The 12,597-nt window shown below is 38.1% G+C and overlaps 1 protein-coding gene across 4 annotated transcripts in view; it reads left to right on the plus strand.

Moving 5' to 3' along the window:
* The window catches only part of MPPE1 (metallophosphoesterase 1), a 32,499-nt gene that overhangs the window by 11,054 nt on the left and 8,848 nt on the right, over positions 1 to 12,597 (plus strand). Inside the window, exons 2-6 of one of the 4 annotated variants that reach the window (XM_080580352.1) lie at positions 3,316 to 3,413; positions 5,340 to 5,490; positions 10,123 to 10,507; positions 11,322 to 11,430; positions 11,748 to 11,851. In XM_080580352.1, coding sequence (XP_080436478.1) covers positions 10,233 to 10,507; positions 11,322 to 11,430; positions 11,748 to 11,851 — 488 coding nt within the window. In that variant the 5' untranslated portion in view covers positions 3,316 to 3,413; positions 5,340 to 5,490; positions 10,123 to 10,232. The remainder of the gene's footprint in view (positions 1 to 3,315; positions 3,414 to 5,339; positions 5,491 to 10,122; positions 10,508 to 11,321; positions 11,431 to 11,747; positions 11,852 to 12,597) is intronic. The other 3 variants (XM_080580355.1, XM_080580353.1, XM_080580354.1) reach the window with 3 other exon arrangements.

Raw genomic sequence — 12,597 nt, forward strand, 5'->3', positions numbered from 1 at the left:
TGGGAGCTTCCATAGCTCATTTTATATAGCTCGATTTTATATGTATACAAAAATCTATAGGCTGATACTGTTTTCAAAATAAGCCACACAAGTGGTGCTATATTTCAGCCTTAATTGACTTTAGAAGTGAGACACTATTGGTTTGCCAACTAATGTTAAATATAAACTTTAGGAACTGCTTCTTTGATGCAAAAGATAGATTTTTGTTTTAAGAAAATATATGTTGAAACATTTTAGCAATTAGGCCTGCTACATAAAATGTACATAACAGGCTGCTGCATTCTTTCAAAGGCTTTTGTCCATTTACGGAAATGGATTCTGGGCTGTGGAACTTCCGTAGATAGAGGCAGCCCCTACTGCTTGATTGCTGCAATGAATGTACATTGAGTGCTATGAAATACTGTGGGAAATCAGTGTAGCAGAACTTGATGCAGGATGATATCAAGGGGAAAAGTAATATTAATCTTTCAAATCTGCCGATAGAACTTACGTAAACCTAAAATATACATAGGTTTTACATTGATTTTTGCCCATTTGCACTCATTGTGTCATAGGTTTCATTCACTTTCAGAATTTCAGAATTTCATTTCAGAAGCAGTGAGATAGGTGTGTTCAAGTGATCTAGCCAGGATTAGGAGTAGAATGGAGAGGTGGGGATGCTGCCTTTTGAGTTCCCGTCATCTTTTGAGTTCGTGATGGGTGCCAAGAAACTAGCTTGAGCAATCTTTTGAGCAATCCTTTAGAAATGGAAAGCTAGAAAACTAGCTTGAGCAATCTTTTTCATATCCTTTAGAAGTGGTCTTTTATACTCCTAACTGGGAGAAGTGCCATACGTGATAGATGTCTGCAAACTTGCTGCCACCCTCCTGCTGCTAGTGCATGGGTCTCCCCTCAACAAGTGGTTTGTGCTGAGGGTGGCTATATGGGTTGGAGAGGAGAACAAGGTCCTCAGCCTGAGTGACAGCAGTTCTTTGCCGCCGATACAGACCATTCTTTTGCCTCTTGCCTTGCAGTTTCTTGCAGTGCTTATTCTTCCCGTGTTGCTGGTCACACTTCATTCATAACAATATTGCCATTACGAGTCTCTACAGCAAAATGCAGCCCAAATGATTTCTTTGGGACATCTAGAATACTTTTGTGATAAAGGACACATGTTTTGTTGGCTTTCGTATTTTATTGCAATTTATGCATTTCTTCTGTTTTAGTCTACTACAGATGTATAATAACCTACAGAAGCGTTTTGTTAAAGAAATCAAAACAAACCAGGAACAAAGTGAAGCAATTGCAAATCTCACTGTAAGTAGAATTTGTAGGAGGAGTTATCAAATAAACATAAGCTTTTCAGCAGAATGAAAAATAATTCTTAGGTTTGCAAAATGGACCGTGTTTTTCTTTTTCATACTCATTTTCGTTCCTCCTGTTTCCCATGCTGTCGAAATAATAGAAAATAATCTGTATGCTCACTTTCAGAGTGAACTCAGGTATTTCTGTAACTCGGTCTCTTTCCTTGCTTTTTTCCTTACTCATCTGCCTACCCCTCCTACCAACTGTATAGACATTTTCTCTCTGTTGCACCAGTCCTGGTATTTTTCTGTATGTCTTGTGAGCTGATTTATTTCAGGAATCCAGCAGCAATCTAACCAAAAAAGGCAAATATTTTCCTGTTAGGTAGCAAGATCCATTGGCTTGCTGTACAATGAGAATAGCATCACTGGAGCAAAGGTGGGGTTGTGTGGCTAGGAGTGGTCCAAGAAGCCGCCTCAGGTAGACTTTGCCTCCTTAGATATTGATCAAGCATCACAGCTGACCAGTATAATTAATTTCCTTCTAGGAGTTTGTGAATATGTGCTTCATTTGTATTTGTTTGTAGATGAATTTTTGTTATGGCTAGATTATATCTACCTTTTCTTAGATGATGGCAGTTGCTGCCATAAAGGACACTGTATTGTGACAGAGGGTTAGTATCTTTGTGTACATTTCTCCTTTCTTGTGTGTGAGCACTCAGTAACAGATCTCTTTTAAAACACTTCTGTTGTATGCAAAACTTCATTTGCTGTATCTTCTTTTTTTTTTTTTTTTTTTTTTTTACTTTCAGACACTTCTGGATGAATGTAGGTTTGCATTCGGGATATGTTTCCAGTTGTACTCAGATGAACTCTGTTTGTTCTATGCATTTAAAAAAAAATTGGTTTCTTGACAGATTAAAATTCATGAGCTAGAGCATAATCTTCAAGAACAGAGGCAAAGAATTGAGCAATTGGAACGTAAAAAGGTTTCTTGGAGAACCGGTGCTGTTTCTAGAAAAAGAAGTCAAACTCCAGAGAAAGAAGTAACGTCTTGCAAAGACGTATCTAAAAAGAAGGAATCCTGTTGCACTAAGTATTTAGGTAATGGTACGGGTAATTCTGTGATGTTCCAGTATGCCCACCAGAGGGGATGCATTTCACTTCTGATCCAAAGGCATACTCCAGGTTATTTCTTCTACTTCAGTGTGCAAAATCCAAAATGTTTTTCATTTTTGAAAAACCTGCATTGGTTATGAGATGCCCTTTTAATGTATCTGTGGATCCAATTCTGCGTTTGGTTTAGTGATTAAAAATAAATTTTTGCTGTTTTTTTCCCCCCTTTCTGGAATTAGAATGTCAGTATAATCATGGGTGGGAGGGCATGGCTGTAATGAGTAGTGTTTATTATTTATTCTATTAAGTTCTACATGTACAAAACTTAGTGACTCCATTATTTGGTTGTCAGAAAATGATCCAGAAGATAAAATGTTTTTAGCCTTAAAACATGGGATAAATCTATGCAATATTGGTTTGAGCATGTCTTCCTTGCATCACAAAATCCACAAGTTAAGGTGCAAGCCTGATCCACTTCAAAGCATTTAAAAAACACCCCAAAAAGCAAAACAAACAATCAAAACCAAAACCCCCAAAAGCTGAGGAGATCATATAATGTAGGTAGAATTTTCAGGAAGCGAGCTGTCAGCGTTGGCTGATGTGACCCTCTCATAAGTCAGAAAAAGGTAATCAAGCTGTGATGCGTGTTTTGCAACTTTTAAAGGAAGATAACCCACATTCTAAGAATCTGTGCAGAAATATCCAATTTGCAGATCCTGTCACCTTTCATAGTAGCTGGGAATGTGCCAGGCCAATTCTTAAGAATAAATCACTTTGTGAAAAAGGTACTTTAAAAAGCTGAACCATAATTTTCTAATATCACAAAACGTAGGCAGCGCTTTAGCTGTAATATGATTCATGTGAGGGGGAGGTTGACTGTAATGGTTGAAGTCTATATTTTGTTATTTGAATATAGAGCTGTTGCTGAAGGAGATTAAAAAGCTGAAGAAAGAAAATGAAAAGTTGTCTACAGAAAGGAGAACACTAAAAAATGAATTAGCTGGATTAGACAAGGTAATTTGTTTTAGGACAAGTTTAAGAACAGGTGATTTTTTGAAAAACTAACTTTTCGGTCTCTTCTGAAACTTATCTTTAGGCTGAACATACGCTGTTATCAAGCAAAATACATTAAAAAATCAAATACTGCATGGCTAAGGAAGAGGAATAATAAGGAATAATACCATTTTTTTTTATTTTACTTCAAACTGCTGGATTTTCTTGTAGATGCTTTTATTTATTTATTTATTTATTGATATTTGGATGCTTTGGTTTCTTTCACAAGAGATTTTTTGTCTTCTGTTAAAAGATTAAAAATGAAACTGCTGGTAAATGTCCTAATTCCTTTCCAAAAACATTTGCACAGACAGTGAAAATACTTTTGCAAATTACTTCTGTTGCTTCTTGATGTCAGTGAGAGGAGAACTATTTTCTTGTGAACTTAAACATATCAAAATTATTTCTGTGGCAGAAGTTCTGGGACGGCCATGAAGTTTTCATGGTAGATTGTCCCTACAGGTGTAGAAGGACAAAGGGTGAAAAGTTAATAATTCTTGAAATTATGTGAGAAGATGAAGAGATCCTATCTAGTTTTGGGTGATTATATTCTGTTTACTGTCCTTGTGTTGGCCAACAGCTTCTGACTTTGCTTACAAAGCATCTGAATTTTACTCAATAGACTTGAGCTGGGGAAGCTGAACAGAAAATAGTCTTGTCTAAGCCATAGACCATCAGTACTTATAATAATTGAAGTTTATTTCTGTAAAGCTTATCTCCTAATTAAACTAGGTACAGATAGAAATACTTGTTAGGTTATGAATTGAGATAATATAATTACAAAAGGATCAATCTGAAGAAGTGAACCATGTAGGCTGACATTCAACGGGATTAATTTACATGGGTTTCTTACTGGACTGTCTCTACATTCTGCGTAGCCTTACATATTGCTCTTTTTCATTCCCTGCTTTCTTGTAAATTGCTTTTATCTGAACTAGTTGAATCCATTGGATAAAGTTGTCTGTTTTATACTCTATCATAATGCATCATAATTCTTATCCGTTTGAATATCAAACTTTTTAGCATAGTGCAATCATAAATTATAGATCTGAAGTAGAATTCATTAACAAAGTGTAGCTGTACTTAAGGTTCTAAACTGATCTGACTAACTTATAAAGAAATTCAAGGTCTAAAATATATATATAAAAGATACCAAATATATATATATATAAAAGATACCAAATTTAGAGAAAGAAGGTATTCTTTTGGTATCTTTTTTTCCCATCTTATGCTCTGGTATCGTCTTGTTCAAATGCTAACATTATTGTTCATAGTGTAGTCTCCTCGTATCTCTTCTTATTTATTTTCCCTTTTTTATAATCTTGCAGCATTCATTTCTTCAGAGTTAATGGTGTGTTATCTGCTAATGGCTGGCTTTTGCATGTATTGTGAAATGTTACTTCTTGTCTCATTTGGCCTTGTCTTTTTTCGGCTCTCATGGAAACCTCTCTGTTTCAGTTCTTCACTGCCTTTTTTCAGATGTCTTTTGAGCTTACAGTGTTTCTGGCTCTGTTCTTGCGTTGCTAGCTTTTACTATATTTTTGCAGAGATGAATTTGTGACGTTATTCCCCGTGTCATTTTGGACTGCTATTTTGTAGCCTTCTGATAAATCAAGATTTTTTTTTCCTTCTCTTGCATCTTTTCAATTATTGATATATATTTCGCGCTCTAAAGAAATTTAAATTGTATTTGCATTGCCTTTTTAGTGCAAAGTTTTAAATTGTTACGTGTGGCTATAATTGATTGTTGTGTGCTGTGTTTGCATAACTTGGCCATACGCGAATAAAAACATCAAGTGTCTTTGGACTTGGAAACAACTGAAATGCTGACCAGCTCTTACTGACAATGTCTTTGAAAGAAACTAAAGTGATTTTTTTTTTCCCTAGGATTTTTTTGAAGAGATAGAGGATCTAAAGCATGCAGTACAGGAATCTGTCAAACTGAACAACCAGTATGAAAAGTGCTTGAAACAAATAACTGTTATGTACGGACTTCCTTTTACAGCACATTTGTAACTACTAATTAATCTGATGGCAAGTAGGTTTTCTACATGTTTTTCATACTTACTGCAACATTGAAACCTAACACGGTTCATGTAGTACCATGTTTTGATAATACTATGAGTTCAATAATATGATCTAAATGTAGCAACCTATTCTGAAATGTTTTTTTTTTAATCTTATGTATTTGATTTTGTTTATATAGTTTTAAAATAAACTGTGGTCTGTATAACTTCAACTATGTTTTCTAAACTCACTCTCTTTTTCACACTCATAAAATACATTAATTGCAGGAGTGGTTGTGGGTGTTTATGGGAAAATGATAAAATTTTTGTATTTCAATTTCAAGAATTTCCAAATTTATCCTTTTCTGTAAACCATTAAGAAAAAAAGTATTCTTCTATTATTTTTCAAATTTCAGCCCTAAGGATATGCTAATGCAGACATAAAATAGTTCTATCATCAAATTATTACAAAGGGATGTCTTAAAAGAAAGACTACTAAATCCCCACTTGGAGACTTTTTTTAAAAATTATGACAAGGAGTTAACATTTGTGGTTGAAGTAAGGATTTAGAATTGGAAATAATGTATTCAGAAAGATGGTCAGGCTTGTCTTGCAGTATCAAAACAATAATTCATCAGAAGCTCTTATTTGATCTGGGAGCGAGGAGTACTCTGGTATTTGGAGTGCTGAAAGGAAACGAATGCTGAGAGTTGCAGCTGAGAAGGTAGAAATGTCACGTGGCTTCAGAGGAAGATGTTGAGAAAACTTGAAATGATAAGAGAAATCTGGTTGCAAGTGTGGGTTTCAAAAGGGAAAACTTGTGGGATTTGAACCTGAACCTGTTAGTAACTATGTGACTCTTCTGTGAAACACACGGATACCCAGAATTATATTTTCTGAATGTTGTGAACATGCACCTGTGTAACATTACAATGGGAGAACTGAGTGAAAACTTGAGATTATCACAAGGTTAGGAATACTGAGTTTATTTATACCCTAATTCAGCTTCTTTAGCATAATAAAAATACCAACTCACTAGAGTTAGGACTAGGACTCTTAATGCTTTCCTTGCTTTATTCTTAACTCACTTGTAAATTAAAGCTGGATAAGATTCTGAACAGAGATAGAGAAGGGAAAGAAGAGTTTGTGTGGCCGGTAAACTTGACAGATGAAAACAGGAGGACTAGTACATACAATTAAGTGTTTTAAGTGCAAAAATGTATCTGATATGTGTTAGTAAGCAAAATAAACACTGCTGCTGGAGAAGGAAGCACCACGCTTCTTTTTTTTTGAGCATTAGTCACTTGAGCATTTTTTCCCATAGCTTTGTGGTATAACATTATTCTTCTAGCATGTTTAAACTTTGGTGACAGTATTATTAAATCAGGGTTGCCCTTATCCACAAGCTGGCAGAATTCTGCTGTTTGCCAGGTAGTGAAGATCACAGTTTTTCCATTACAGTATGTTCGTTGCCCAAACAATTGGAATAATGAATATGATGAAAATCTTGGTCTTGCCTTCATGATGAGTTCATAAAACTTTTAAAATCAGTATTACATCAAGCCACTGCCACCTATTTAAAACAAGAAATGGAGAGAAATTGTTCAATCTTGTCTGATCACTTAGATCCTTAAGCCCTGGCAACAAAACATATTCTAGTCAAATCTTAAAAATCAGCCGTGCTAGGAGGAGGAGTAGCAAGAGATCTGTCCTACAGCAGCGACGTGTTGAACCACAGCTCCATCTTGCAGCGTGCGTGCAGTCTGACAGCGTTATTTCTGACCTTTCCATCACGTGCGAGAGGACAGCTTTCTTCCGTGTGGCTCTCCAGTTCTGGTGTACCCGTATGTGAGGCTGAGATAGCTGGTGCACGTGTTTGGTTTTGGTTAAACTGCTCTGACTTTGGGGTGCAGAGGTGTGCGGCCACTGACCTGAGCAGACACTCGGGGCAGGAAGCGAGCAGCCATCAGCTCAAAGGTGGCAAAGCGAGGTAGGCTGGAGAGTGAAACAACCGGTGCAGATGGGTGTTTCTGTCAGCCGGTAGTAGGGGTTGTCTTTCAGCTCATTCTGCCTCGCAGACTTTGTGATTTATTTTTCCTGTAGCTGGAAACGTAGGGTGCAGATGGGAGACCTCTGACATCTTCCCCATCTGTGGCACGGCTCCCAGATAGTAACAGCTAGCAGCAGAAATGCTGTGACGGGGAATGCGTACAAAAACGACAGGATCTCTGCGTGTTTTTTGATTAGCTCTTTTCTACTCACTGCATTTTTAAAAATTATTATTATTTGCATTTTATGACATCATTAGATTTCCGGGGACATTATTTTTTTTTCTCTGGTCTGTAACAGTGGCTTTTTGCTGCAGCTCTGTAGCTGTTTGGACAGCTTCTGAAGAAATTTGATGTGTGAAGAATCACGTAACAAAAATCTACCAGAGAATGCATTAGCACCAATAGCAAAACAACAGGTTTTATTTGTTTTAAGCTTTGTGTGGGCTGTGAATACAGAGACATAGGGTTTTTGGTTTTAGTAACTTACTAGCAATTCAGTACTGTTTTTCTTAGGAGAGAAGACTGTTTAGGATTACCAAAGTCTGCTACCAAGTTCTGGGGTAGGTACAGTTTGTTCAGGATTCGGCTGTATGAATTTGTGTGCTTACAGTTAAGAACTTACTTGTCTTCTGTGCTTGTTGCTCTATCTATTGAACAGACGTTTTTCCTTTAGTCTTGCCTAGTTGGGAGATATACAAACAAGATCTCATTGATTTTTATTGCCAGTTAAGATACAGATGAGATTTACATTAAACAAGTTAATCAGCCTTTATTTGTAGTTCCTCTGTGTCATGAAATTGTGATGTCTGGCCAGTAGCCTTCTCATGTAAAACTAAGTTTAGACAGAACTGAATTACATGCAATTATCTATTAGTCATGCTAATGTTAAATAATGCACATTGGAAGCGTTACATGATGAAGATGAATGGTTCTTTGTCTCAAACAAGTACTTTGTAGTGTTGAAGCTATTGTTTGAGAATAGGTGGCTGTTATCAAATAGAGGTTTTGGTTGGGGAAAAATAAGTTAATCTGTTTTTGATTTCTGTGAGACATCAATCAAATGGGCTAGGACACAGGGCAGTAAAACAATCTGAGTTTTGTTCCTGTGTTCAGCATGTGACTGTGGCCGGGGTTTCAAAACAGAACCACACAAAATTAATGGATCTTTAATTTTATCTCAGTGTTCCTGATACTTAGGGTCTGAATATTCAAATGTACTGAGTGGTCACGGTTCTCATCAGGTTTATTCAACACAAATTAACATTGGCTGCTAATCACTGTCTGCCTTCAATAACTGCTAATATCCAGGACCTTAGTACAGGGGGAGGGCTACAAGACTTTTTGTGGATTTTTCTGAAAGTTTGTCTGTGAGCCTGTGAAGTAACACCTAGTAGCTCTGCTAGGGTGCCTGTTACTGTGTTACGTGGTTGACCTTTAAAAAGTGGGCCTGCCAGAGCTGCAATACTCTTCAGATTGAAACCCGGAGAGGTTGCATGTGGAATCGGAGTAATTTTGCTTAAAGTACGGCTGGTACCCCCGTCCTCTCATCTGGGATACTTGTTTCTTGTAGGCATAGACACAGAAAATGTATTTGTGTGAGGGACTTCAGAAGCAGAACTGTGGAAGTGGGGGTATTTCCTCCTTAACCCAGAAATAATGAGTTTCTCTTAAATGTCTGTGAACAAGTGGAACAATCCATGAGCCCTGTTACAGCTGTGGTTTATCGGAGTGAAGGCATTTGTTTTAGATTAGCCTCTAAAATGGCCTAAAATAAAATTACAGTTTTAAAAGGGGTAAGTTCCCTCTTTGGGCCACAAACTATCCAGGGTGGAAGAAGTCAGGAATGACAGTCTAGTTACCAACCTCAAAAGGCTTGCTTTCCCGCATTGCTCCTCAGCTGTAGCACCGTTTCTGTGTCCGAGCCTCAGTCATTTCTCTTTGCTAGAAATGGAGCAGTGTTAGTGAAGTCATCCTGTGTTCTTGGAAAGCTCCAGTCAACTTGTTTTGGGACAGCAAATTGCTTGGGGTTCCTGGAGATTCTTAGAAGGAACTGTATGAAGGTGGCAATTGCACTGGTTGGGCATAGCAGTGGTATGTGACTTGTGGCAGTGCAGTGGCCAGGATGGTAAGGAATTCCTTTCTATCCTCACACCACCACCTCTCCCTCTTTTTTTTTTTCCTCTTTTGTTCAAGCTGAGCTTTATCTTCACCTATCTTTGATCCCTATTCTCAGTATTTTCACTGTATGGTTTGAAAAAAGCATCATGCAGCGAGATTCTGGCTAGCTTTAAACTAGTTGCCTTGGTCCTGGTAGGAGAGAATGCTGGTCTAGGCTCAGCAGCTCGGCCTTCTGTGTGGGTTGAACAAACGTACCTGAAAGAGAAGACCAAATTTGCAATTTCAGTCAAATATATATATATTCTCTTCAGGAAAATACCTGAAGGTGTTTTCCAACCTCGATGATTCTGTGTATGTGTATAGGTATGTGCATGTATACTTTTATTACACCAAAGCTTTCATGCTGATGAGAAACCAGCACTGTCAGCCTGGCATGGTAGCTTTTCACAGGGACTGCTGGCTTTATGAATATTTTATTTTTTATTTTCTCCACAGGGATTTTGTACTGATATGAAGCCCCACTTAGTCCTCTGACAAGACCCTATTTTTTTCACCTTGGAGAGGAGAACTTAGCCACTGGGAAAGACTCTTATGCTGGTACTGCAATGCTGACTTCTAGACTGATCACTGTGAAGAATCTTCCTTCGAGGAAGAGGATCTGTTTCCTGCTGAAACTTGTGTGCTTTGTCAGCTCCGTTTTAATATTTTGTGAATTTTTAATTTATTATGTGGTAATTTTTCAATGTCGATGGCCAGAAGTGAAAGGTGGAGCTCACACAGGTAACACAGAGACTTCACCTTCAGTCCTGAAGGCCATAATTTTAGCTGACACTCACCTGCTTGGTGAAATCAATGGACATTGGCTGGATAAACTACGAAGGTAGTAATTTAATTTTTTGAATCTCTATCCTGTTTTTAGAGTTTTAATAGTAACTAATGGGACAGATGTTTAAAACCAATGTTGCTGTAGTCTTAAGAAATACATATGTCTGTACCTGGACTAGATAATAAATGCATTAATGAATGGGACTTAGGTGGTGCAGTCTTCATTGTTCAGGTGGATGTAGGTACCTGAACGTTTTAGATAGGTCAGATAGTCTTTTCCAGTGCATAATTATTTTTTACAGTGCCTTAAAAATGAGCCAGATAACTTTGATGTCCCCACAAGTTAACACCTTCAACTGCAGAGGTAAGGAAGCCAGTAGAAATTTATTTTTGTAGTAGAAGAATGGGCAGCAAAATTGTACTTAAAAACAAAGGTAACCCAATCCTATGCCTACTGCACAAAGCCATGTTGTTTTTTTGTCTAAAAAAATGCTGGAAGAAAGTACCGATTCTAACATTTTATGAACCTTGTAAACTTTTGCCGAAGAAACAAATGCATAGTAAAATACATTAAATAATTCACTGTTCTAATAAATTGTTATTTAATGGAATTGTAGTGAATAAAAATAAACAAACTGGTATTACTTCTTGTATGACTTGATTGTGATTGTATTGCGGTGGAATTGCCCACCAGGTAAGATGCACCTACTGCACTTAAACCTGATTTCTAAGTATCTAATTTGAATTTCATAGTAGCATTCTCAGTGTGTAGGAGCCATCTTCACATTCCTGTCAGGCCGTGTTCGTGTATTCAGACTTGAGGATCTAGAAGTTATGCAGTGATGACTGGGTATGTATTCTCTCTTTAGGGAATGGCAAATGGAGAGATCTTTCCAAACTGCCTTGTGGTTACTGCAGCCAGATATTGTTTTTATTCTGGGAGATGTCTTTGATGAAGGAAAATGGAGCTCACCTCAGGTATGACATGAACAGCTCTCTTATTTCAGAAAATGAGGATTGCTTGAAGGAAATGGATGGCAGAAGGAAGCAGACTAGGTATGCAAGGCTTTTTTTCATGTTACTACAGTTGTTCTGCTAGAGTTTCTAGTGTTTTAGATAGTAGTTGGGATGTTGTGTTTCTCCTTCATTTTTGGTGGTACGTCGACACTTTTCCCTTTATACAAAACTTGGAACATGTGAGCATCTCACTGAGTGTGTGCTTCTGTGTTATACATTAGCAATTCCCTTCAATATTGTGGAACAGCATTAATTTCTTCATTTTTTTTTTCATGCAGGCATGGGCAGATGATGTCAGGAGATTTCGGAAAATGTTTAAGTATCCATCTTCTACTGAACTGGTGGTTATCATTGGAAATCATGACATTGGATTTCATTATGAGTAAGTCCCTTCAGTGAAAGGAATACCCAAGTGCCAAGAATGAAATGTCAGTGTGTGTACAGTAACTGTTTGAGTGACTTTTCATGTGTTTATACAGAATGGTTTTGATCATAACCAAATGAGATGGGATTGTAATTTACAGCAATCTTAAAAGGTATTAATCTAGCACACAACATGCGCAAGACAACCAGTCAGCACGGGTTCATGAAAGGCAAGTCCTGCCTGACCAACCTCATCTCCTATGACCAGGTGACCCACCTGGTGGATGAGGGAAAGGCTGTTGACGTAGTCTACCTAGACTTCAGCAAGGCCTTTGACACGGTCTCCCACAGCTTCTCGTCAAGGAGAAGCTGGCAGCCCTTGGCTTGGACAGGCACACTCTTTGCTGGGTTACAAACTGGCTGGATGGCCGGGCCCAGAGTGTGGTGGTGAACAGAGTGAAATCCAGCTGGCGACCGGTCACCAGTGGTGTTCCGCAGGGGTCGGTGTTGGGGCCCATCCTCTTGAATATCTTATTGATGATTTGGATGAGGGAATTGAGTGCACCCTCAGTGAGTTTGCAGACGACATTAAGTTGGGGAGAAATGTCAGTCTGCCGGAGGGTAGGAAGGCCCTGCAGGAGGACCTGGACAGGATGGGTTGATGGGCAGAGGCCAATGGGATGAAGTTCAACATGGCTCAGTGCCGGGTCCTGTACTTTGGCCACGACAACCCCATGTGATGCTACAGGGTTGGGGCTGAGTGCC

This window comes from Anser brachyrhynchus, assembly GCF_964034855.1.
Source record: "Anser brachyrhynchus genome assembly, chromosome: 2".
Classification (NCBI taxonomy): Eukaryota; Metazoa; Chordata; class Aves; order Anseriformes; family Anatidae; genus Anser; species Anser brachyrhynchus.